Genomic DNA, 26,312 nt, shown 5'->3' with positions numbered 1-26,312 from the left:
CTTCTCCTTCACGTTATGACCGAATTAAATTTGGAACAACCATTTCTTAGTTTAGGCCAGAGTCTTACAGATTGATCTTTCGAATCTAAAAGTACTCCCGTGCAGTGCATTTATTTAGGGTTTGAATTCGTTTCTCATCTACACACCCAAATTTACCAAAAACAGCAGAATCAGTTTTTACCCCAAAACAATGTTGAATGGTGATTGTCTTTGAAAGCTATATTCAAAACTGCAAGTTGAAAAACCATGTTTTCTGACGCATTTTTCTGCACCCTGTTGACTACGAAACTGGCACCAATAGATAAGGATTTAGGCGACACTTTCTTAACGAAAAACGTTCCTTTATGTTTTATCTATAATGTGTTCAAATGGATTAGTGTTTCGAATTATCGTGAAGGATTTCTGGCCTTCAACGTCCAGTACGCCAGATCTGGAAACTGCAGGTTTGCAGTTTTGTGACCATCTTTGCGCAAATTTTTCACAGACCAAACGAAGTCTGAATCTGGATTTTTCAGGTTTATTTGAAAGATGGGTCTGTCTAGTTTTAGATTTGTGGTCTAGCTCAGAATTTGGAATTATAATGAAGTATGTAGAGACTCTCCACGACAGGCTGTCCGCGACGTCAACTTTCTGACGTTTCTGTCCAATTTTTTCACTGAGTACTGTTAGCTTCCTGTAATTTTATGCCATGAATAATTAAACTTTTGAACTAGGTATATATGAACTCTTTAATGATATTAATTTAGGCCTAGCTATCAAAAATATTAGGCAAAATTGTAAGCAAAGAAATAGGTTTGGCTTCGATACCCGCCCGTAACCTCCAAAATTTGGGTTAATCAATGATCCGAATTTTGGGGCGTTACAAGTTGGTATCAGAGCATTAGATCTTGCACGGGACATTAGGTACATTTTATCTTATAAAAACTCTTTGATTGATTGCTTTTAAAATTTGTTCGAATCGTTTGGCTTGATCGATTGCTTGGTATGTTTGTGTGGAATGTTAGCTTGATTTTTGCTTGATGTTATGCGATTCTTACTGAACCCTTTATACTGTTAGCTATACATATAGGTATCTCTTTGAATTGTTTTTTTTATACCCTATATAGGATATGGCTGGAGATGTACCTCATAATGTCAATAATGAATCTACCGAGAATGTTGGAAATGGAAATCAAGAGCTAGTTGAAGCTATTCAGCAAATGACTGCAAGTTTGCTTGCAAATAAGGGAAGCACATTAGGTCCACAGGTACGCGATGATTTTAAGGTTATGGATGAATTCCATAAGTATAAACCAGCACCATTTAAGGATTCACCAAATCCGTTGGATGCCGAGAAATGGTTACTAGAAATGGAGAAAAGAATGAAATTGCTTGAGGTAGAGGATCGTCTTCGAGTTAAAATTGCTACGTATTACCTTCAAGATGCTGCTGGTCATTGGTGGACAATGACTAAAACCAAGGAAGGGATTCAGAACCTTACTTGGAATGAATTCAAGGAACTTTTCCTCCAAATGTTCTTTCCGGTGGCTTTGAAAAATGCCAAAATTTTGGAGTTTATACAGTTGGATCAAGAGAAGGAGGGCTTGTTTGTTTTGGATTATGACATGAGATTCGAGGAGCTATCTCGATATGCTACTGATATGGTGTAAACTGAGCTCTTGAAGGCAATTAAGTACCAAAAGGGATTGCTGCCAGACATTCGTTTTAAGCTTGCACAACAAATGCTCACGAGTCGTAATGAAATATTTGAGAGGGCGTTGATTATTGAGGCAGCGCACAAAGAGTTTCGAGAAGGGAAAGAGCGAAAGAGAAATAAATCTGACAACCGAAACGAATCTTTTAAGAATCCAAGGATAGAGAATGCACCGAATAGAGGACACGAAGTGGTCCATAGTAATCATATGCAAGAAAGGACATGCTACGAGTGCCACAAGCCTGGTCATCTTCGTAGGAGTTGTCCACTTCTTAATGGACAAAGGTTTCGACATGGTAACGGTGGTAACAACGTTCAACACAACAGTCCTAATCAAGCGAGACCAGCACCACCAACTAACCAACAAGGAAAGGAGTTTGCAACAGTAGAGACTGAGGGAGATGCCGACAATGCAGTAGTTGAAGGTACACTTCTTATATTCAGTTCCTAGGTTAGAATTTTATTTGATTCAGTGCTAGGCGTTATATGTTTCTGATCTTGTTGTTTTAAGCCTGGATTCGAAACCATTAGGAAAATGTTTCATGTGATAACCCTAGTCACAAGTGTTAGTTTAAGTCGTATTTATCGGTCTTGTGTAGTTAGGGTTAGTGGCCAAGATCTATCAGGAGACGTTATATTGTCTTTGGAATGACATCATTCGATATATTATTTTAGGAGTGGATTGTCTTGAAAAGTATCGAGTAGTAGTGAATGATCGTATTTATTCGAAGGATAATATTCATTTTTGCTTTGACTCCGTAAGAATGGTAATAAACAGTTTTATCGTATTCTAAACTTGTTGACTCATATGGAGGGTAAGGAAAAGTTTGGTGAAGAGACTACTGTGAATATTTCAGAAATTCGAGAATATGCAGATGTACATCCCGAAGAATTTTCAGAAACTACCACTGAAAATAGAAGTTGAGTTTACAATTGACCATTCATAATTTCATGGATGAAATTCCTATAAGGGTAGGAGGATGTGATACCCTGCATTTTCATCCACCCATTTTATATGTGTTTCGGGTCGGGTATCAACCGAGTTCGACAATCTGATAACATTTGTTAGATTAAGACCAAGTGGGAAGTTAGTCATACCATTTACTTGTTGCATTTTTTTTTGAGTATTTCTAACAGAGCTATACATTTTCTTATGTCTAGAGTGTCGATCCGTAACTTTTCTAGACTAGCACCATAAATTTTGATTAAGTAAGGGAGGCTTAGAAAATCATATAGTATAAATCCACCCATGCATATTTTTAGTAAGAGAGGGTGGTAATAACCCCTTAGATATCTACAAGGGAAGATTAAAGAACATGAAATGAATAAGGGAAATGAATTCTCATTGTTTTGAGAAATGAAAAGACTAAAACCAGGCCCTTGTAACGTATGGATTATATATAGGAGGATATGGGATTGAATGAGGACATGAGAAGAATTTTGAGGAGGAAAAACGTTTGGGTTCAAGCTAATTTGAGGTAGGTTTACTACTCATTTTCTTTGAGAAGCTTCATATTACTAAAGCCTTATTTCATCACAATTATTGATTTAAATTCCCTGATTTGGCTTTCGTGGTTGTTATTGAAACGATCCATATGAATTGAATTACATGTTTGTTGTTTCATTATCTTGAATTATGAAATGGGAGTGCTTGTTTTGGTGAAGGCAATACATAATTTCAAAAGGTTGGTTCTCACTGTGTTCTTTTGGAGCTTAAGGTGTTTGTCAAAATGTTTGTTTGAAACTTGATTTCTTTTACCCAAGTTTGTGAGACTTAAAACTAGGTTGTTCTTTTACACCTATGAAAGCATGGTCCTGAATTCATTTTCTTATTATGACGTTTGTTAATGATTTTTACTTCTTGCAAGTTTGAAATGGTTGACTTCAAATATGAAATTGGGAAACTTCAAATATGAACTGAGAAACTTTACTGAATTTGGGTGATTGTATACCCGTATGTATTATGCCGACAAGTTTTGCTTGAGCTGTTTGTTTTGATTGTGAGTCAGTTATGTTAGCTTGGAAATAAAGCTTATTTTGTCGATAATAAAATGATTTATAGGAAGAAAACTGATTGAGTTTCTGTCTTCCGTTAGTTGGAACATGGTTCCATCTTACGCCGGGTAATGATCCCCGATATAGAGAAATGGGTAATGATTTCCATGGGAACGTAGTTCCCGACCATCGATGGCGGCTGTCCGTGCCGAGAAACGATAGGTGGGTGTACGAACCAAGATTTTCGTGGCGTGGACTCAATTTATCGAAATCTACATGGATTAGTTTTTCAAAAACTTCATTGGTCTTGTGAATATATTTGTTGAATACATTGTTTACTAGTCGAAGTTTTATCGTCGTTTCTTTACTTTTAATCCCCTATGTTTTTCTGAGATTTCTTCCGCATCTCTGTAAGGATGGGAACGTAAGCCTATTGAGCCGTCATCTCACCCCAATTGACGATTTTGCAGATTTTATCGAAGGCGAAGCAAGTGAGAAGTCGTTAGTTTAAGCGTGCATTGCTTCTTGTTTCATTTCAATGTATTTTGATGTTTTTATTTGAGAGAATAAATATGGGAGACTTAGGCACATGAAATACTATTCTTGAAGTTTCTGTTGTACATTTGAAAGGATTTTATGTTGAATGGTGATTGTCTTTGAAAGCTATATTCAAAACTGCAAGTTGAAAAACCATGCTTTCTGACACATTTTTCTGCACCCCGTTGAGTGCGAAACTGGCACCAATAGGTAAGAATTTAGGCGATACTTTCTTAACCAAAAACGTTCCTTTATGTGTTTATTTATAATGGGTTCAAAAGGCTTAGTGTTTCGAATTATCGTTAAGGATTTCTGGCCTTCAACGTCCAGTACGCCAGATCTGGAAACTGCAGGTTTGCAGTTCTGTGACCATCTTTGCGCATACTTTTCACAGACCAAACGAAGTCTGAATCTGGATTTTTAAGGTGCATTTGAAAGCTGGGTATGCCTAGTTTTAGAATTGGGGTCTAGCTCAGAATTTGGAATTATAATGAAGTCTGTAGAGACTCTTCACGACAGGCTGTCCACGACGTCAGTTTTCTGACGTTTCTGTCCAATTTTTCACTGAGTACTGTTAGCTTCATGTAATTTTATGTCTTGAATAATTAAACTTTTGAACTAAATGTATATGAACTCTTTAATGATATTAATTTAGGCCTGGATATCAAAAATATTAGGCAAAACTGTAAGCCAGGAAATAGACTTGACTTCGATACCCGCCCGTAATCTCCAAAATTTGGGTTAATCCATGATCCGAATTTTAGGACGTTACATAACGATTCCGGATTTTCGGATGCCGATATCCATTGACAGGCCTACCGGCTATACCCCAGGAGTCTAGAACTTGTCTAGTTTGGTTCAAACACCCTGTAGATCTAGATCAAACGCTTAGGCACCATACATGTGGACGGATTTAGAAAAAATCTCTAGGAATATTTACGGCTGAGATTGGGCGAATTACACCTAACCCTAGATAACTCACATCCACCACTATTTTTCTTCCTCCTTATATATTTTTTTTTCTCAAAAATGATGTAGTCTCTCTCTAGATAACTCTCGCCGTCCTCTCTTTCTTCCTCCCCTTGTTCCTCAGAAAAGGTGTAGTCTGTATACAAGATCTCTGATTTGTGATTAAATTCTGAAGTTATCTTTCTTCAGAAGATGGCATTTTTTCTAGGATTAAGTTTTCTCTATTTTTAACTTTCTCAAAATCATTTTCTCTGTTAATGATTCTATATCAGAGGATTTCTAGTCAGTGATTCAAATTTATTCTTTTCTTTTAATCTCTTATTTTCGAAATTCTTCATCTTCAGTTGTTTCTCTTTTCCATTTCTCTCAGAAGTTTCCCACTGTGTGATATGATTCAATTGATTGAAGTCGTTTCTCAGAAGATCCAACTGTGTGATATGATTCAATTGATTGAAGTCGTTTCTCAGAAGATCCAACTGTGTGATATGATTCAATTGATTGAAGACGTTTCTCAGAAGATCCCACTGTGTGATATGATTCAATTGATTGAAGACGTTTCTCAGAAGATCCCACTGTGTGATATGATTCAATTGATTGAAGACGTTTCTCAGAAGATGAGAGATCCACATAAGAGTTTTTTATGTTACTATTTTTTTCTCGAGCTCGACCGCGTGTGCCGCTCCTGCGAGCTCGACCTCGTGTGCCGCTCATGCGAGCTCGACCGTTTTAGCAGGTCCTGCGGGCTTGCTCGTTTTAGCAGCTGAACCCATCTAGGGTTTTGGCCTACTACTAATAGTCAAGTTAGCATAGCATAATTATTAAAGATTTTAGAAATAGAAAGGGAGGGAAAGAAGTAGAAAGCAGAATTTTCAGAGATTTTCAATCTGAAGAAATAGAAAGGAAAGGAGAGAAGTAGAAAGGTAAGGAGAAAGATGGCAGAGATGCACCACGGTCCATTTTTGAACCATGAAAACGAAGCGTTGATTCAAGCGGTTATTCATCATGGAAGAAACTGGGAATTCATCAGAACCCAATCAGTTTGGAGCCACATTCTAATCCACCCGACAGGTCAACAGTTGAAAGTAAGCAAATTTTTTTTTATTGTTGATAACCTGTTTGTTTTCTTTGTGTGTGTCAATTTATTAGTTTTCAGAAAGTGTTCTGATGATTATGATTTATTTTCTTGATGTTCTTGATAGTTTATTTTTACAATTTGTTTTCTTTCTTGCAATAATATTATTTTTATTGTTGATAACCTGTTTATCTTCATAGATAATTTGTGTGTTTCGTTTATCCGGTTTCAGAAAGTGTTCTGATGATTATTTCTTATTGATAATTTATGTTTTGTAGTGTATTAGGTCTTTGCCATAGTGTTCTTATAATTCTGGGGAATTTTTTTTATTTTGTTTGTTGTTAACATCATCCTCTGGTTTTTCAGTTAGGGTTTATTCTTGATCTAGTACTAGGTTTTTCGGGGCACTATGTGTTTGATACTAGGTGTTACTGTTACTACCATTATGGGTCTCTCCCGTGTTTAATCGGGTGTTACTGCTACTTCTACTGGATTCTGGTATACATGTTTCTGTTAACTGAGAGTTTACTACTGAAGATTCGTCACTTGATCATGTTTGAACGTCACTTGCAGTCCCTGTTCTTATCTTGTGTCCCGTCCTGTAACTTTCAGGTTTAATACCTGGTTTATCTATTAAAAAAGAAGTTCTTGATTGTTTTTATATTTTATTGTCTTTCTTGCAACAGTGTTCTTGTCACCAAAATTGTGATTAGATAAAGTCATCTCTTTATGACAATTTTTTTTTGATAATTCATTATTATTTTGGAATAGTGTTTTAATAACTGGTTGCATTCTTTTTGTTCCAGGATCGAGTTAGAAGTATGGTGAGAGCACATAATGCTCGGGTTGCAGCTGGTCAACCTGCCATTTTTCCGGTCTGTGCCATTCTATTTACACCGTCGACATTTTTTTCTCTGCTGTATTTCTATTAATGATACTGGTACATGTGATCTTTAATGCAGGCGCTCACTCAAATTGAAATCAATCTGTTTCTGCAATTGGGAGGTGCCGCTAGGCATTATGGTGAATGGTTTCCACACGAAACCGATGCACTTCTTGATGGTATTGATCTATATGGTCCTGGTAATTGGGTGGGGATCAAAAATGATCAAGTTATAGGTCCACGCCTACTTGATAAGACGAGACAACAGTTAAGGGTAATAATTTCTGCCATTTTTTCAGTCTAGTGTAGCGTAGAAAATACTTCAGTTGTGAAGTTTTCCCAGATTGAGAAATCTAATTCTCAGTGTTTTTTAATTTGCAGATCAAGTAAGAATTGGTTGTTTTTGGGTGAAGAAGAAAATGAGGAAGAGGGTGTTAATGCTCAGGATTGTGTTAATGGTGGAGATGAGGTTCAGGATGAGCTGGTTAATGCCGATAATGCTCAAGTTGGTGGCAATGTTGATAATGCTCGGGGTGGGGATGAAGTTCAGGATGAGCTGGTTAATGGCGATAATGCTCAAGCTGGTGTTAATGATGAAAATGATCAAGATAATGCTAATGTTGATCATGTGCAGGAGGTTCAGAATGAGTTGGTTCCGAGAAGCCAACCTGGGGTTGCTTTAAATGGTAGGATTTCACTTCACCGTAATGTGAACTGGGGATTCAGTACCCAGTTGAATGCTTGGGGTGATTTTGAGTTTGATGATGGACAAGATTGATGAATGACCTGTTTCTCTATTATTTGAAGTATGAAGTGAACTTCTTTCACGGAAAATGTTCCGGGAGTTTTGTTAGTTAGTACTAACTGGTCCTAATGTTGTTGGTTACTAGATCAAAATTGAAAAACCTATTATATGATTTTTTAGAAAAACCTGTATCATATGATTATGCTAAAATAGAGGTGTAATGTTGCACATGGATGAGCTACAGATCATGGGATTACAGGTATGAAGACTGTAATTCTGAAATGAGGATAAAGTTGTTCGTGATGGTGGTAATGTACATGTAATGGATTGGTCGTGGCTGTGGTGATTCTGAAATCGCAGTTCATGAGAATGGTATTAATGCTGTGAAAGTTGGTCCACTGAATATATTAAAAATTTAAAATAGAGGTGTAGTGTTGCACATGGATGAGGTTGTAGTTCTGAAATGATGAGAATGGTATTAATGCTGATTTAGTTCTGGCAGTGATGTTAGTTAACTGAATTGGGATTTACAATTGTAGACAATGGCAATATGCTCTAGAATAATGCATAGATGCATAAACAATGATGAAATGGAAAGCTGAGATGGTGGTATTAATATTACTGTTTTGCGTATGGTCATGGTTGGTATGTGGATGTTAGTTTAATTGTGATGCGATGAGTGGAGATAGTGAAATGGATTTAGACTGCAGTTGAGTTGGTGGAATGGCAAAGTGGTGGATTGCAGGAAGGAATTGGCTCAGGTTCTCAATGAACTGTAGGATTTAGGTTGGTGGGGGAGGTTAGTTACAGTTGAGAGTGTTAGTGGTTGTGAATGTATGAACTGTAAGTGATGGGATTGAATGGGAACTACGGATGTATTGGTGGTGATGGAGAAATAGTTGAGTTGGTGTTTTGATATGGTGTAGGATCGAGGAGATGAAGGCTTAGTCATCCCAGTCAGCCGTCTGATTTATATGACTCAGTTGATCTGACTAGGTTGAATCAGTTGATCAGGACTTGACCATTGACTTGGCTATTATGATGTTGACCGTTAGTGGACCCCTTAGACCGTTATTAACTGTCATTTGACCCAGATGGACCAGACCTTGGATTAACGGGCTGGTTTGGTGGGCTTGGGCTTATGGCTAGTTTTCCTATTTCAATGAATTGGACCGTCGTGGTCTTTGGTTCCTTCTACAAAGCTGTAATTTAGGGGTGAGCGTTTTACCCATAATCTGCGGATTTAACCGGACCAATCGTCTTTTTGTGGATGGATGTCCAAACCATTCGCTAATGGGTTGGATGCGGATGAGATTTTTAGAATCCAACGGATTACGGATTGGGTCCGAATGCAATTTTAAAAATTCGTCGGACATCCATAACCGTTAGATTATGGGAACTTATATAGTTTTTAGAAAATGTATAGATAGTTACGGAATTCTTAAGGTGTTTGGTTCGATTATTGTCCATTACACTTTTGTACTTATATATACATATACAAAGTATGTAGGTTGTATAAGAAGTCGTCAATGTTGGCTTTATTTTTTCATTATAAATCTTAACTAAAGCATGTCCATTGGATTATCCGTACCCAATCCGTTCATCCATTGGATGCAAACCTGTTGGATTGGATGCGGATGCGAAATCTGAAATCCGTAATTGATTGGATTGGATGCGGATGAGGTAAAATTCGGTCCATACCGGCCCATGCTCACCCCTAGCTGTATATCTTTTTATGACTTATCAAATGCACTATAGAACCAATCTTCCCCCTTAAAGGCCTTGACAAATAAAGCTCTCACGTTAAACAGTGATGAAACCCTCAATTCCTATTGGTCGAAATAGGCATTTTCTAACGCAGAAGCTATGTGAGGACACTTGGCATAACTCTATTGGTTATAATAATTAAAATTTGGATACATCAAATACTTAACTGTCCGTTAGTAACGGTGTAGATAAAAAAAAGGTGGACAATACTTATGTTAGAATTTGAGCTTAAATATTTTTGTTGCCCCGTGTTTACACTAAAACTTAACTCTATATTATTAACACCCTAACGACACTTTCATTAAAATCGTTAAACAAAAAAAAAAGGAAAAACGTTAAACTCTTTAATTCCCATTTAATTAAGGAAATCTGTTACAAAATAATTAAGGAAATCCATTTAATTAAGGAAATCATGTTAAAAGGAACTTTTTTTTTGTTGGTAAAACATGTTTAAAGGAAATTGGTATACTTAATCGTGTTAAATACGTTTCTTAGGAATGTGTTCTTATGGAAATCAAACTAGAAAGGAAATTGTGTGATTAAGATTTTGTTTATATATGCAATTCATAAACGTAAAATCATTCAATTACAGAGTTTTCGCATAAATCATGACAGCCTTTGATCAACATAAACTTAAAGAGACTCAAAAAAAGAAACAACTAGGATTTCTAGGAGTTTGAGGCTGAATATTTTGCTATCAAAACCTTTCTCATTACTTAGGTATGTTCCTTATCCGCTCCGAGATTAGTATTGACGATTGATTGCTTCGGCTTGACATTGCGATTGAATTTCTTTGACTTGCACATTAATGTAGATATCTTGCTTGACACAAAAAACAGAAGAGATTTACGATGCTGGAGCACATTCATGTCATGTTTTGCTTTTTTTTTTTTAATTCATTAAGCTTCAATAGGGTTAAAAGCATTTAGGTATTTTTTTTTTAATTCATGTCATGTTTATGAACTCTCTCAATTTCTGTTAACCCTAAACAGATCTTTTGTTTTTCTGTGTTTTTGCTCGATCCTTCCCCACTGAATTATTCTTCTGATTTCGGTTTGTATCAGATTAGCTCTTAGGACTGCTGCAAAAGATGTATCAGATTGTTTAAGGCTCTCAGAAGGCTCTCTTTTGTGAAGTTCCAGGACCAAGGTTATTCTCTTCTGTTAACAAATTTGTTAAGCTTAAATTTGTAACATCAAACTAATAATTCGACTAACACAACTTGCTTTCAACTATTTCAAAGAAACATCAGTTTGTCATGTCTCTCTTAAATTCTACGGTCAAAATAAAAGAAAACTTCATTCAATTCTCCATGGAAACGGAGTTTTGCGAATTCTCCCAAAGGCGTTGCAATAGAGGCTAATTAAGTTCTGTGCTGGGGAGGAAGAGGGAACCATTATGAAAAGATTATGCACGCGCAACCTGTGGGGAAAAAAGACTCTAAAAAATCGAAAGGGAAAGAAAGCCGTATGGGCTCCTGCACGTCGAAGAAAGAGTTGCCTTCCTGAACCCTAAAGTGGAAGTCCCCCAAAACAAGCATTAAATCAGCCCGCTAGGACCTAATCTGTCAGACCGTCTTCTTTAGGGAGCAGGAGCGACCCAAAAACAAGTTAAATTCTTCTATCTGTGAAATGGCCTGTGAACGGTACTGGCATCATGACTAAAAAATCAAAAAGGGCCAAGTCAAAGAAAAAGATCATTAATCGCTGGGGGTATATGCAATCTCGCGTACTAAAGTATAAGTCCTAAACCTGTGAAATTGTATTCTCGTGGGGAAGTGCTTTCGTCAAAGAGGTATTAACTAATCCGCCCGATCTTGAGACAAATGAGATAAAATTTGTTAGAAGAAACGTCTAGAATGTAATTTTGAACTTAATAAAACGCGAGAAAAGGTAGGACGATAGAAACACACTTGGGCCCAAATCTTTTCAATGTATTCTTAGCCCTCTTCATCTGTCGATAAGGGAAGTCTTATAAGGCAAAGCTTGAGGGATGAATATCTATAGGCAGGTATATAGGCGTACAAAATCTGTTTCGAGAAAGAGAGTAGGATATAAGTTTTCTAGTAAGCTATATGTTCTCATTTTAAAATTAGTAAAAATAAGAATCATAAAGCATTGGGCTATGCGAAAACCTAATCACCCGGGCAAGCGCGTTATGGCAGGCTTAATTAGAACTTTTTTCGGTGATTGGTGAGCTCTGCTCCGGATCCCACTTTTCCACTTGTACCTGCTGACCGATCTGACGTTGTATTCTCTTCTCCAAGATCACCAACTACTGACCTATTTGACCAAGGTCTTCCTTATACAGCAGATTTTCATCCAATAGAATCCCGATTTGACATAGTATCCCCAACTTCTTATTATATCAAGGAATTAGCAAATCAGTCATCTGAGAGATCTTCGTTTTTTCCACCAGATCAACCATATTCAGTAAGTAGCTTTGCCTAATCTACACTATCTCCACTAGCTAATCCCGGTCCACTTAGCATAGGACAGCTTCTCTTTGAATCAAGACCACTTGACCTATCTTCTTTAGTATCTCCAGTATAACCTGCTATTTCAAGATCACTTACTACTGTTGAGGAATCAGCTGACCCATTATCTGTTCCAGGAAGCCAAGTAACAACACTTCTTCTAGAAAATGAACCACTAACGATACCAGTCTCAAATGTTGCATAAACTGGGTCTCTATAAGGGGTTCCATACTACTAGCTGTAACGTTACCCTTCGTTAGAAGCTATACCACTTTGAGTGCCCACTACCTTTCTAAAATTCCTAGCCCTGAATGTGCAGAAGAAAGAACCCCAAGGAGCTTTTAGCCCTCACTTCACTTAGGATTGATCACTCAACGGGGTTTGGCTACTAGAGGAAGCTACAATCTACACTTGACGAGGACTATTAACTACCACTATTTAGCCGTCCTGGACCAGACTGGCCCGCGAAGCTTAAAACAGACGAAACTGATTCCACCTTATCCAAATAGGAAGCTAATCCACTAGCTCCTTCCCAGGAATCTGAACTACTAGTACTTGGAGTCCATTATGTCATTTCACGATCACTCGAAACTTTTTAACTTTCTCCAGCTGATGATCTAAGCGATGAGGGACCTAATACATAAGTTCCAAGGTACATAATAAACAAGAGTTCCTAAATCTAGTAGGAGCATCCAACAAAGGAAGAATACCTTTCACCAGATCTAGTACCACCAAAAAGTATAGTATAAACAGAGTGTCCAGAAGGAACAGATGCACAAGCAGACTCATAAAGTGGATAAAAACAAAAGGGTAATTATCAAACTTTGTACATAGCAGTTTCCGCCCTAGTAGACCAAGGTACTAGGTTTTCGCTACCTACTAGTAGTCGTTGCTCCAGTCGTAGAGAAAATTCAACCATTCTTGCACTTCCACATCCTTCTCGATTAATCGTAAGTAAGGTCGCTAATGACTTGCTTTGGAAGAGAAAGAAAAGAAAGAATCTTTCCCACACCTTACCTAGACGGTGAAAGGGGAACTTCTTTACAAACTATGAGAAAGAGAAATCCTATCGACGTTAGATACATGTTTTGTTCCGTTGATCAAGATCACGCACAATCAGCGCTCCTAAATGCGGTGTACTTCCGTTAGGCCAGATTGCTTTGATGTGCTTTGGGCTGGGAATGACACAATATACTATAATGGGCAAGTAAGCAATATTAGAATAGGTATTGGTGTCAATCGATCTGTCTCATTTGTCTTAGAAGCAGTCAACAAGAATAGGAAATTTTCTTTCTTCTTCCGACCGGGGTGACTCAAAAACCTAGAATAAAGAGAGTGACATTCACAGGCTCTGGTTAACTTTACACCATTGGCTGGCTATTGATCTTTTACCTCTGTCCTTATCAAAACACTACAATTAGAGATAACGGGAAATGTTACTATTTGCGTCTTTAGGCCTCGTTGAATTCCATTCATGTGCTGCGCCTTTAAGGTGACTCTTTCCTAGGCTTTGAGTTCTAAAGGCCCTCCTTTTATAGCATCATTAGTGAAAAATCGCTACACTCATGAGCTCATATCAAGGAAGTCATAACAAGAGCAGATAAACAACAGGAAAATAAAATAAACACCACACTACTTGAAGAGCATAGTACATGGGCGCCCTCGTTTACTGGGTAGTTTGTTCCTTTTGTTTGTAACCAGCTTGAAATCCCCTGCTAAAGGGGAGGGTGATGTATATGTTAACTTTGCCTTTAGCCTTCCCGACTTCATACATTAGGAATAAGATGTAATAATAAAGGCAGGATAAAACAGGTGGAACAAATCATTCATTGGATTAACATACACCCTGGACCTACAAAGTAGAAAAGATAATAAATAATGATATCGATAGCAATAGTTATTTTTCCACTTTTCAGGTCTATTGAGTCTCTCAAGTGAGCAGAATATATCCACGTCGCTTAAAGAGGAAAAAAGCTTCAATCGAAGGCCTAATAAAAAAGGGGCAAGTCTCCTATGTGCTTGTGGTGTTAAAACTATCAGTAAAGGGTGTTGAGGATAGAATAGACAGTAGCTAAGAGGGGAGCAAAATTGAACCTATGACCAATCATCGTCAGAAGTTATTTAGATGCTACACTTGTACTACTCTTTCTTTGATGCCTTTAGAGTCTCTTTCAGCTGCTTAACCGCATGGGGACTTCTCCGCTTCAATTGAGCAGATGAACTCGTTGCCTCAACCCTTCTTCGCGAACCTAATCCCAAGTGAACATTTCTTATTGAGTTCTCAATTTACAAAAAGATCCAAGAAGCATCCTTTTCTTTTATTGAGAAGAAAACAACCCCCCATTTGAGCCAAGTCTCCGGCCTTCCCCTTTATGACTTAGAGCATCTCTCACGTCTTATAAGTGACTTGCGAATGAATGGCTGGGAATCAGACACGTATAGTTATCCTTTCTTTATCCATTTTTTATGTGACCCAACGTCATCGCTTACCGAGAAAGAGAAAGGAAGAACAAGTTGGTCAAAGGAAAGGGGATTTGAAAACCGATGTCATTTTCAAGATTCGTCATGGAAGGGAAATCCGGTTGACGACAAGAGGGGGATTGGTCGATCAAGTGCCTTTTTAATCCTGCCATTGATTGAACTAGACAAGATAGCGTACATTGAACCAGATGCCATTTAACTTCTTGCTATTGTCGACTCAGAACGAATGCTTGGTGACCAAGAAAGGAAATCGAATAGGGGATTTCTTTTGACTCTTGAGAGATATGCCAGTCTAGTGTTAGCATCTGCTGTTTACGCTCTTCTACTTTCTGTTGTTGGCTCCGAGCTCATCCTTTCAATCAGGTATAGATGAAACAAAAGGAGGCTCACTAATAACATATTCTAAGTCGGGATAGGAAAAGAAAAAAAGATAGAAATTTCTTAACCGATGGGTGAATTCACATACCAAATAAATAGTAGTAAGCGGAAAAGGACTAACGAATTAGAAGCCCTCTTGCTCCTTGCTTTCATCAAACCATGCCTCACTTGAGCGTCGAAAAGAAGAGTAAAAAGCGAGATGCACTTCGCTAGCTGCCTTTAATATCTTTTTTGCTCGGGAAGCTTCCACTTTTAATATAAGGTATTTCATATCCCCGAACCAGAAATCACATAATAGTAGTAAGGGCCTTTTAGACTCATGGCCGGTAACTTCGGGTCCCCAACATTCATTCTTTTAAAGCCCTTTGCTCTGATTCACCTAGGCGGTTGGCCCAAAAGAGAAGATAATTGGGGGTCAGAAGCTGCTTTAGGTTGGTCAACTACGACTTAGTATAACTCTTTCTTTAACAGCCAAACCCCTTTGAAACTATCCCCTCTATCTCTCTCTCTCTCTATGGGATCAACTCGTGTATCCATCTGAGAATGCTACAACGAGGAGGCACTGCTTGAGATCTGCTACTTTAAGCTCAACTATCTCACTAAGGCCTTAGAAGCCCTTTCCTTCTCATATGCCTAGGAGAGGGTCAGAGCCCATGCTTCAAAAGCTGCATGCTTGTGCTCCCCAGCTTGGAAGAATGCCCCCACTTTTAAGTTTTTATATAGTAAAAAAAAGCCTCACTAAGGTAATCCAATCCCAGTGAAATAATTCTGCTCTTGCTCAGTATGTTACGTAAAAATAAAAAGAAGAATTCCTTTCGCATTCATATCCGACCTCATCAGCTTCCTCAATAGTGCAAGCAGGGGAAGATATCCCTAATCAGGACCGTGCCCCAAAGCATCGATGGATTGCACAAGATGAACCAATACCGACCCAGGGTATAACTAGAGTCGCTACGACGGTGCCTCTACAAAGTATTTCATCGCTCTAGTCATGTTTGTATTAATCATATGCCTTCCCTTCTTCAATACGCGCGGGGACTCTACTATAGTGCGCTTGCGCCAAGCTGCTTTGCACAATGGTGCTGTAGGCGCATACTCTTTCTTAGCGTTTTACTTTCCACCGACTATAACCCACCATGTACCATGAGCTCCTCTCGAATTCAAGTCTTGAGTAGGATTTTGAACCGCATATGTCGTAGCTTCCTTTATGGATTGCAAGGTCTATTAGAACATACAACTTTCTACTGGTGTATCGCGTGGATCCCCGGTGTTGATCCACTAGGGCTTTTTTTTTTTTATTTCGAAACCCTTTCTCGAGAGTTTAGACTGACTACCCAATCGACGCACATCGTTAATGCGACCGACAATCAGTGGGTTGATTCTTCGTTTTCTCTCTTTTTGTAGGAGCAGATCCGCTGACCGGTTACCGTGATCTAATCCGTCAAAAGAGAGGGGAGGGAAAGCTCTCCAAAGGGGAGAGTCTAAAGGGAGCTGAGCCCATAAGATATTGATCAAAACCAACTATAATAAGTATCGAGTTCGATAAGGATCTCCTGTAAATCAGCAAGTAGATTGAAAGTGAGTGAGCTGGATGTCCTACGGATGTGAGAGCAAAGAAAGATTAGACGAAGAGGATGCATTGAAAAAAGTTAGATAGGAGTCCTGGTTTTATCCATTAGTTGAATAAACTGGTTGTCCTTAGTCGGTAACATCCTCAGAATTAAATCCCTTTGGTCGAAGTCAGTACCTTAGAGCGATATCCGCCTCAACGCGACACTTATTGGTTATTGATGCGGAATTTCTTATTTAGTTGGAAGCTTTAGCGACGACTTTGCTATCAATCGTAGGCTTACTTATTTTTATTCCATTTCATTTTACTCCAGTCTAGGGCTTTCGTTACTTTGCTTGAAGCGTGATCTAATATCGTTGGCTTGTACATCTACAAGAAAAGTCGCTTTTAGTGGGAAAACATTGTGTCACGAAAACCAATTTCTTCGTTGAAAAAAGAATTCAGCGGCACAAAAAATTTCATCACCTATAGTGAGTCGTTGAAAGTGTTCTGCGACGTCCTTAAGAAATCGCCACCGAATTTTTTCATTAGTGACATGAGTCTTTTTTCCACCAAAACTATCTTTTTGTGAGCAAATAAAATTGACACTGTTTACTAATTTTTGTGACGAAGAATTTTGTCACTCAAGGTATTTTTGGTGAGGAAAATATTTTATCACTTAAAATAGTCTTAGCCGTGAAATTCGTTCGTCTCAAATTATGTTTATAGTGAATAAACAAATTCGTCACATAAAATAGTTTTAGCCGCGGAATTTGTTCGCCTCAAAATATACTTATAATGAAGAAACAAATTCGTCACCTAAATAGTTTTAGCCACGAAATTTTTTCGTTTCAGAAAAGATAATAGTTTAGCAGCGAAATAACTTTCGTCTCAAAATAAAAAATCAATAACAAAACTTAGTCGTCTCCAAAAGTACGTATAATAACCAATTAGGATTGTCTTTGTATGGCCATTTAAATAACTAATATCATCGTCCCCAAAACACTTACTTGCAAATATAGTCGTCTCCGAATCAATTTTCCCGACAAAGTCATTCGTCTAAAAAATTATTAGAGACACAATACTGCCCTCACCGAAACAATTCTCATCATGCCAAACTCGTCACCATATTTTTTTTAGTGACTAGCCTGTATTACCACCGATGATTCCAAAGAGATTATTACACACAAAATTAATATATATAAATAAGCATTTAAATAAATTATATTAGTCGAATAATAAATAATTAGCCATTAAAATAAATTGTTTAAACAAGATCCAAACAAAAAAAATCTGATAAATAAACTACCAATAATCACTGCTACTAGTTAAAAAAATATACTAAAACTAAAACAGTAATGTAACAATTGACATTGTGGTGCATCATTCAACTTCCATTGGTTCCGCTAGCAGTAATGTTGTTTAGCCCGAGAGTACCCATCAAAATCTGCATGTTTCTTGTGAAATTTTTGTTATTTTCTTTCAACATTTTGATAACCTCATTCTGAGCGCGTATTTGGTCATCCTGAGCTTGAACTCTATCATCAGCCTGCGTTTGTAACATTGCATGAAGTCCTTCAGTGTTAGAATCAGTGGTTGTATCACGACGTCGTCAAAACTTGAGCAAATGCTTATGCCTCAGTCGGTGGTGTATCTCCCGCTTCACTGCCTTGTTGCATTAGCTCATTCATTTTGTCCTGTATAGAGATACATAATAGAGAGAATAATTACCAAATACACCAGGATGTCAAACATGTAGGTTAATTCTAATGATATAAAATTGAATAGCTAAAAGAAGATTACAAATATTGATTAGATGTGTTTCTGGATCCTATTGGTTGCTCGGATCTAGATTTCCGTTTCTGTTTTACAAAGGAGATGAACCTTACTAAGTAAGTTGATGTTGCAACAGAAATAGAGTAAACATTAGACAACACATGTTATATCCTAGGCTTCTAATATTCTTAAAATATTTATACATGTGAACAAACATCTCTCTATATGGCATAGAAAAACCAGACATCAGGAAGGAATGAGAAAATAGAGTTAATGCAAAGGAATTGTATTGCGGGAGTTCATAAATAATTCAAATACATACTGGGATCTTAAATCCACATAGCATAACCAATGAGGACAGAAGCAACTAATATACCAACAACTCCTAGAAGGTAGTTACCAATGCAACATCCAATCTCACATTAAATGGAGATACCTGTTGCACATTCAAATTACACAACCAACCTCAAGGACAGAAAAAAGAGAAGGATAAGGTTAATAAATATATGACCCAGCCTGCCCACATCTTTTGTGTAGGGCATATAGATGTGCCTGGTCAATACTAATAAATGTAAAAACAAAGATAACCCTCCTAATTATATTTCAACTTTAGACATCTTCGGTTTCTACTTAACTGTGCTAAAATGAATATAAATAATATCCAAGTTATCCTGCACTGTTGGTAGACAAGCTTGTTTCCTACTTAACAGAACTGAATGTCCAAGACATACTACACTAGCCCAACATAAAGTCCGTGAGAGCATAACGCCAGAGGTCTGATATGCCATAACAATCACATAAGATGAAGAAGTTTCAGAAACAAACACTAAGATGCACATGTGACTGCGAGAGCCTATAGATGATACAATTGGTTTAACGGAATCCAGTATAGTATAAGACAAAAGAATTTTAGTCCAAGAAACAACAAAGTATCGAAGTGTTCCCACCAATCACTAGACTAGAGTTCACAAGATTTGGAAGGAAGATTCTCAGATAACAATAGATTTTAAGAGACTAATTTCCAATGCAGATCACCGATATTCATGTAAACTAACTCAGTTAAATAAATCTCAAAAAAACAAGGCAGTACTGAAAAGATAGCGACTAATAAATGATCAGAAGAGTGGTGAGAAGAAAAATGATACCAGGGGAACAGACTGATATAAAGTACATGCCTTAGGATCAGTATTAATGGTTGTCAAACAACCCTAATTCCAGAAGAAAGAAATATTGCATTAACTCTAAACTACGCATGGTCACTTGTGACTGCTGATCATTTTGTGTTTTTTTTTTTCTTTTTCCTGGGATGCGTACAACATATTCATGTTATCAAGAACAGGTGAGATATTTCTCGTCTGTGAAAAGGTCTCTAACATATGAGGACTTGTGACCAAAGAACGATGGGAGATAGGCTGATTCTATCGGCAATAGAGAGATTGTTAATAGAACCAAAACCCGAATAAGAAAAGGCAAAAAAATGTACTATCTGAAGAAGAAGGTACCAGGGACAAAAATCCAAGCAAGGCCGAGATTTCTGGCATGGAATAAGGTATAACTCCTTTTAGGTTTTCAATCTTTTGTATGCATTTTTAATCTGATGGAAACTTTTTTCATGTTGTTTGCATATGAAAACCAAAGCGCTGGTAAGATGCAAACTTAAGGTTTTTGATATCCATTGAACAAAAGCTTTTAGGTCATTACAGTAGTCCTTTGGCCTACATAATTCTAATGTTACGCATATTACAACAATGTCATACTAATTGTGTCATGGATTTTATGCTTGGGCCTTCTATGGTGATTATATAGAAACAAGTCAAAAGTAATGTTTTGATTTTACACATCCAATTCGATTTGTTTCCGCGACTTGTTCACCATCTTTCTTAAAATCGTCTTATATGACACATGTGTTTCAGGGCCCTTTGTTTTTTGATGTTGGAAGACACAAAGCAAGTGCTAAGCCAAAGGGAGAACCTAGCTGTATTGAGATACATGTTGCTGTGCGACATACTGAAAGTAATAAATTTCAATGTTGTGAGTAGTCGTGACACTTCCTTTTTTTGTTCTTTCATGTATTTTGATATTTGGGTTTTATTCTCTTTCTTTTAGGCACAAAAACTGATATGATGTATCAGATCATATGAAAGTATCAATAAGGACTTAACGATTATCTGTGTTCAGAATAACGTCGAGTTGCTTCAGTGTAGTACGTGTGGTTAGCATCTCACATACATCACCTCTAAGATCTGTTTACAAATAACCAGTGTGGCTGGTTAGCATTTCACATACGTCACCTCTGGGATCTGTAAACAAACAACCAGTCTGTGTGCTTGTGTTTCTTATGTTATCACTACCGGTGCTTTTGACATAAATTGATAGTTGGGATGATGATTTACAAATTTATACTGAACAAGTAGGTATATATTTGTGGTTTGAGTTGATTTTCTATTGTGCCGAACTGTACTCCATGCTAATTTGAGTAATATTGGTACATGGGATGATGGTTTAACCTGTATTTGATTTTCTATTGCATGAATTGGGATGATGGTTTAAAACTTACTTAGATTATTCTTGATACATTGGATTTGGAATGATTCCAGAGCTCATTTGGATGATTTGTGATACTAGTTTGAGTTGAACAATGATATGAATGTTCTTGATGCATGTCGAAGTATCATTTCCGATCAAATGTTATGTATGTTTATCTATTGCAGAAGTGTTATTTATGTTCTTTTGCGTCGATCTATGTTGAGTTTACTGTAACTAAGTCGATGCTGAGTATTCTCTTTCTTATGTACAGAGATGGCCGAAGCTTAGTTTGGGAGAACGACATGGATTTAATGGCTTTAATCTGTTTCTGGTAAGGCTAGTTGTTGTTCTGTTTTACCTACTCATCAGTAAGAATAATAACGATAGGAATGATTTGCTGAAATGTGTGATCATAATAGTTAGAGGAAATGTTATCTTAGAGTATAGTAGTAAGATGTTTTAACGGTTTTTTTAGTAGTAAGTTGTTTTAACGTTTTTTTTTTTAAAAGATGTTTTAACGAGGTCATCTTTTCCCCTTGTATAGTAGATAGTTTCTTTGGATAGTAACTGTGTTAGTCACTTTGTTTCTCTTTTTCTGTTCTTACATCCTACATGTCAGAAAATGTTAAGGTCATCAATAACCCCGTGGGAAGGATTAAACAACTCTGTGTTTAACCAAATTTATTGCACCAGGTGCGTAGTCAATGCGATAAAGAGACACCCTGAGGGTGTGAAGTCCAGGCATATTCTGAATACAAGCCCCTATCAGGATATCACCTTAGAATCCACAGAGGTGTTTGTGGCTCCTGGTTTTGATAGACTTGCTGAAAAGAATCCTCTGCAGTGGCGGTTATTGTCGCTTTGTCAGGGAACCAATTTATTCTCGTGCATGTTAATCAACAAAGGACGCATATTATGAACTCTATAGTAAACTCAATCAATTTAATGCAAATCATGCGATTGCCTCAATTCAAAAGGATTGTATTTTCATTTTACCGAAGTTCAGTTTTACTAAGATTCATTAAAATTGGATCATTACATTTATTACAAGAGTATCTTGTGAATGATTATATTGTTAACCATTCTTGTCATACTGATAAATATGTTACCAAAAGTCTATTCTTTAGCAAATATATAGTTTTTTGTCACCATAATTTTTTTTGTTTTTTCTTTGACTCTGGGGTTGTGTAGTTCAAGATTAATTATCATGAGTCTACATCATATTTGGTACAATCAGTTATTTTAAGAAATGCATTGCAATTATCACAATAAACAAATAGCGTCTACTTGAGGGAATGAATAACTTATAATGAGTGAACCAAGCAAAAATGTAAGGTAGCGGAAGTAACCTTATAAATTCAATCTTTGAGTAGTATAAATGTGATACTACTCCAACACCAGGTCTATAGAGCAATCTTTTCAATCTTTTCCACTCAAATAAAAACTTGTATATTTCCTCTTATAAAAAATTATTTCGACAAGTAAATTGTTTTTCTCTAATTTATAAGTTAAATGTTATGTTTTACATGATAAAATATATAGTTACAAAAAACTTATTCTTTAGCAACTATGTATTCTTCTGTCACCATAAAAAATTCTTTGTGACAGTATTTTGGTAATCACTGAAATCACGAACTGTGGTGAAGTTATAGTGTCACTGAAAATGACTAAGGCGACAAAATCTAATTCGTTGCAGATGTTCTTTCCTGTGACGATTATAAGTTGTTACTATATAAATATTTGCAACCAAACAAGCTGATGGTCACTAAAAATAAATATAGCGTCAAACATTTAGCTTCGTCGTTGTAAAATTAGTTAGTGACAAATTAATTTTGTCAGTATAAACTTTTCTTTTGCAACAAAATTTATAGATTATCACCAAAAATATTCTATGTCAATTTTTTAGCATCATCACAATAAACTTAAATGGTGACAAAAATATATAATCACAAAAAACGTATTAGTGACTAGACATTATTTTGTCTCTAATTGAGGCCACTAAAAACATATGAGTGACGAAACCCGAATCCTGTCGCAGAAAATCTAACAACTGTGACAAAAATTATTTTGGTCACAATAACTAAGCTTTAGCAATGAAATTCTCTTCGCCGCAAAAATTATCGTCATAATTACTAAGCGTGTACACCACGTTTCTCGGAATCTGGATTTGCTTTGTTCTCCATTGTACTAAATTTCTCGTTCAACCTGGCTGTCGATATTTGCTTCTGTTTGCGGCACTAAAGGCGACTTCATTCATATCCCAACCCGTGTCTGACTCTAGGGCAAAGGTATTTTGGCATCCTTGACTTCGGGCGAGACGCCAGTCTATCCATGTCATTTCCTGCTGGTCGTTGCCCGTAGGGCGCTGGGTTCCACCACAGGTTCCGAAGGTTAAGAAAGTCGCTCGCTCATTCTCATGTGTCTATCTAAAAAAACTGAAGTAACAAAAACCGAGGATGAATAAGTATCATGTTGCTATTGCAACGTGCGATGGTTGTAGTCTAATACCACAGAAACGGCTATACATTCTATCGTCAATAATTTTTCACCTGCATTCTCGTGCTATTTCTTTGAGTCTGTTTCTTGTTCCTATCATATTGCCCTTTCATGGATAAAAATTGCATCTTCTTTGTATGGGAACGCTACAAACATAATTCCTTTCTTCTAACGATCTCCTTCTTGCTAATACTGTATGCTAGCGATTTGCTTCCTTACGCCGTAATAAAAGAAGCTGAGTCAACCTGCCATTATTGCCGAAGCTTAGCCCCATGTTGAGATATTCAAGTACGCATCCTATCGATAGAATTCTTTCCTTTTCTATCTATCGGTTCCTCACTTGCTCCGAAAGTGAGACGAGTAGCATCTCTGCGAGGCTTTTGATAGCATTGGGTAAAAAAAAAGTTGATTCACAGTAGAGAAGTTCTAAGGATTTCTCGAGGGGAACAAGTAAAAAAAGCATCTAAGAGATAGCTGGACACCCATAATTGGTGCAGAGTTGTTACACCGCTTACACATCCTCGGTTGGTCAAGGGGGACAACGCATAGTCAAGTTCTTTCGTCTCGGAGTTCTTCGAAATCATCTTTATTCTCAAAGGATATTCAAAGATCCTGCATATCCGCTTGGTGCGTGAGATTGACGCATTCAGTTTTCTCGATGTCAATCGAGAAGGAATATGCATTTCAGTCTCAATCTCGATCATTGAATTGAAGTCTTTCTTTTATCATATGTAAGTATGGTTTGTATAATAATAAAGAAACTTATGCAAAGCGGAATAGGTGCTCTGACAGCAGTTTACTTAAATTGGCTGATTCATTTCGTCTAGTGAGAACGCTTTCTCTTTATTAGCGCTCTGTGGCTCTCATAGGTTTCTTTTATTTGAATTGGATCACAAGGTTGTTGACTCGCTTACTTGTTATATTAAGGACCTACTTGACTCAGCGGTTAGAGTATTGCTTTCATACGGCAAGAGTCATTGGTTCAAATCCAATAGTAGGTAAGGTCGCTAATGACTTGCTTTGGAAGAGAAAGAATCTTTCCCATGTCTTTCTTGGTTGGAAAAATCCAACCGGTCATTTCTTATAAGTCTTTCTTAAAAGAGCAAGAAGCGGAAGAGAAAATGCAAAGTCTGAATGGTACACATCCCACTTGAGAAATTTGCCATTATTCCGCTCATTCCTATGAAGATAGGGAACTTGTACTTCTCATTCACAAATCCATCTTTACCTATGTTGCTCACTCTCAGTTTGGTCCTACTTCTAGTCATTTTGTAACAAAAAACGGAGGAGGCAACTTAGTGCCAAATGCCTGGAAATCCTTGGTCGAGCAAATCTATGACTTCGTACTGAACCTGGTAAACGAGAAGATTGGAGGTCTGTCTGGCAATGTGAAACAAAAGTTTTTCCCTCGCATCTTGGTCACTTTTACTTTTTCGTTATTTCGTAATCTACAGGGTATGATACCTTATAGCTTCACAGTGACAAGTCATTTCCTCGTCACTTTGGGTCTCTCGTTTTCGATATTCATCGGGATCACATTCGTGGGATTTCAGAGGAACGGGCTTCATTTCTTAAGCTTCTTGCTACCTAAAGGAGTCCCCCTCGCATTAGCCCCCTTCTTAGTACTCCTTGATCTAATATCTTATTGTTTTCGAGCATTAAGCTTGGGAATCCGATTATTTTTTAATATGATGGCCGGTCATAGCTTTGTTAAGATCTTAAGTGGCTTTGCTTGGATAATGCTATGTATGAACGATCTCTTGTTCTTCATAGGTGATCTAGGCCCATTATTCATAGTTTTCGCATTGACAGGTCTGGAATTAGGAGTAGCTATTTCACAAGCTTATCTACGATCTTGATCTGTATCTACTTGAATGATGCTATATATATACATAAAGTATCTAATTTCATATATCGGCCAAGCACATTGATCTGTCTCTTTCCAAGTTAGTAAACTCCCAACCTTTCGTTGGTCAACAACCAACAGAAAAACAATGCGCCCAGTCAGTTGCAGGCATGCGAGAAAAAGAGAGTTTTATTCTCCTACAGATGTCAGTTGCAGGCATGCGAGAAAAAGAAAGTTTTCTTCTTCTAAACACCTACAGATGTCGGTAGCGGATCAATTCCAACGAGCATTTCAAACGACTCTGAAGATGTCTGTCTAGGGGGAATCATTCAATCTCTATTTTATGACAAATCTGAATCGATGGATCTTCTCCACTAACCATAAAGATATAAGTACTCTCTATTTCATCTTCGGCGCCATTGCTGGAGTGATGGGTACATACTTCTCAGTACTGATTCGTATGGAATTAGCACGACCCGATGATCAAATTCTGGGTGGAAATCATCAATTCTATAATGTTTTAATTACTTCTCACGCTTTTTTAATGATCTTTTTATGGTTATGCCGGCGATGATAGGTGGATTTGGGAATTGGTTTGTTCCCATTCTTATAGGTGCACCTGACACGGCATTTCCATGACTAAACAATATCTCTTTCTGGTTGTTGCCACCAAGTCTCTTGCTCCTATTAAGCTCAGCCTTAGTCGAAGTAGGTAGTGGTACTGGGTGGACGGTCTATCCTCCCTTAAGTGGTATTACCAGTCATTCTGGAGGAGCAGTTGATTCAGCAATTTCTAGTCTTCATCTATCTGGTATTTCATCGATTTTAGGTTCTAAAAATTTTATAACCACTATCTTCAACATGCGTGGACCTGGAATGACTATGCATAGATTACCCCTCTTTGTGTGGTCCGTTCTAGTGACAGCCTTCCTCCTTTAATGCGACCTTTTCTGATCCTGCTGGAGGAGGAGACCCTATCTTATACCAGCATCTCTTTTGGTTCTCCGGGAATCCAGAGGTCCATATTCTTATTCTGCCTGGTTTCCGAATCATCATCCATATCGTTTTTACTTTTTCGGGGAAACGGATCTTCGGGTATTTAGGCATGGTTTATGCCATGATC

General features: G+C 37.4%; 2 protein-coding genes, 1 long non-coding RNA gene and 1 other non-coding gene across 4 annotated transcripts; all 4 read left to right on the top strand.

The window, feature by feature from the left end:
- The first annotated feature begins 1,109 nt into the window (after window positions 1-1,109).
- Window positions 1,110-1,649, top strand: LOC113279094. The gene has a single exon (XM_026527801.1). It carries the CDS (start codon window positions 1,110-1,112, stop codon window positions 1,647-1,649), a length of 540 nt encoding a protein of 179 aa, XP_026383586.1.
- Window positions 1,650-2,984: 1,335 nt separating this feature from the next.
- On the top strand, window positions 2,985-4,350 carry LOC113277448. Its single transcript, XR_003324940.1, has 2 exons — window positions 2,985-3,171; window positions 4,159-4,350. It is a non-coding gene; the product is annotated as an uncharacterized LOC113277448 (long non-coding RNA).
- A 918-nt stretch (window positions 4,351-5,268) lies between these two features.
- On the top strand, window positions 5,269-8,395 carry LOC113281657. Its single transcript, XM_026530443.1, has 4 exons — window positions 5,269-6,276; window positions 7,073-7,141; window positions 7,229-7,423; window positions 7,531-8,395. Exons 1-4 carry the CDS (start codon window positions 6,127-6,129, stop codon window positions 7,537-7,539), a joined length of 423 nt encoding a protein of 140 aa, XP_026386228.1. The 5' UTR covers window positions 5,269-6,126; the 3' UTR covers window positions 7,540-8,395.
- Window positions 8,396-24,271: 15,876 nt separating this feature from the next.
- Window positions 24,272-24,344, top strand: TRNAM-CAU. Its single transcript has one exon. It is a non-coding gene; the product is annotated as a tRNA-Met (tRNA).
- The last annotated feature ends 1,968 nt before the right edge of the window (window positions 24,345-26,312 follow it).

The sequence above is a fragment of the Papaver somniferum genome, chromosome 5 (genome assembly GCF_003573695.1).
Source record: "Papaver somniferum cultivar HN1 chromosome 5, ASM357369v1, whole genome shotgun sequence".
Lineage (NCBI taxonomy): Eukaryota > Viridiplantae > Streptophyta > Magnoliopsida > Ranunculales > Papaveraceae > Papaver > Papaver somniferum.
Note: the sequence above shows the minus strand (reverse complement) of the source record. Positions and strands in the feature narration are given on the sequence as shown.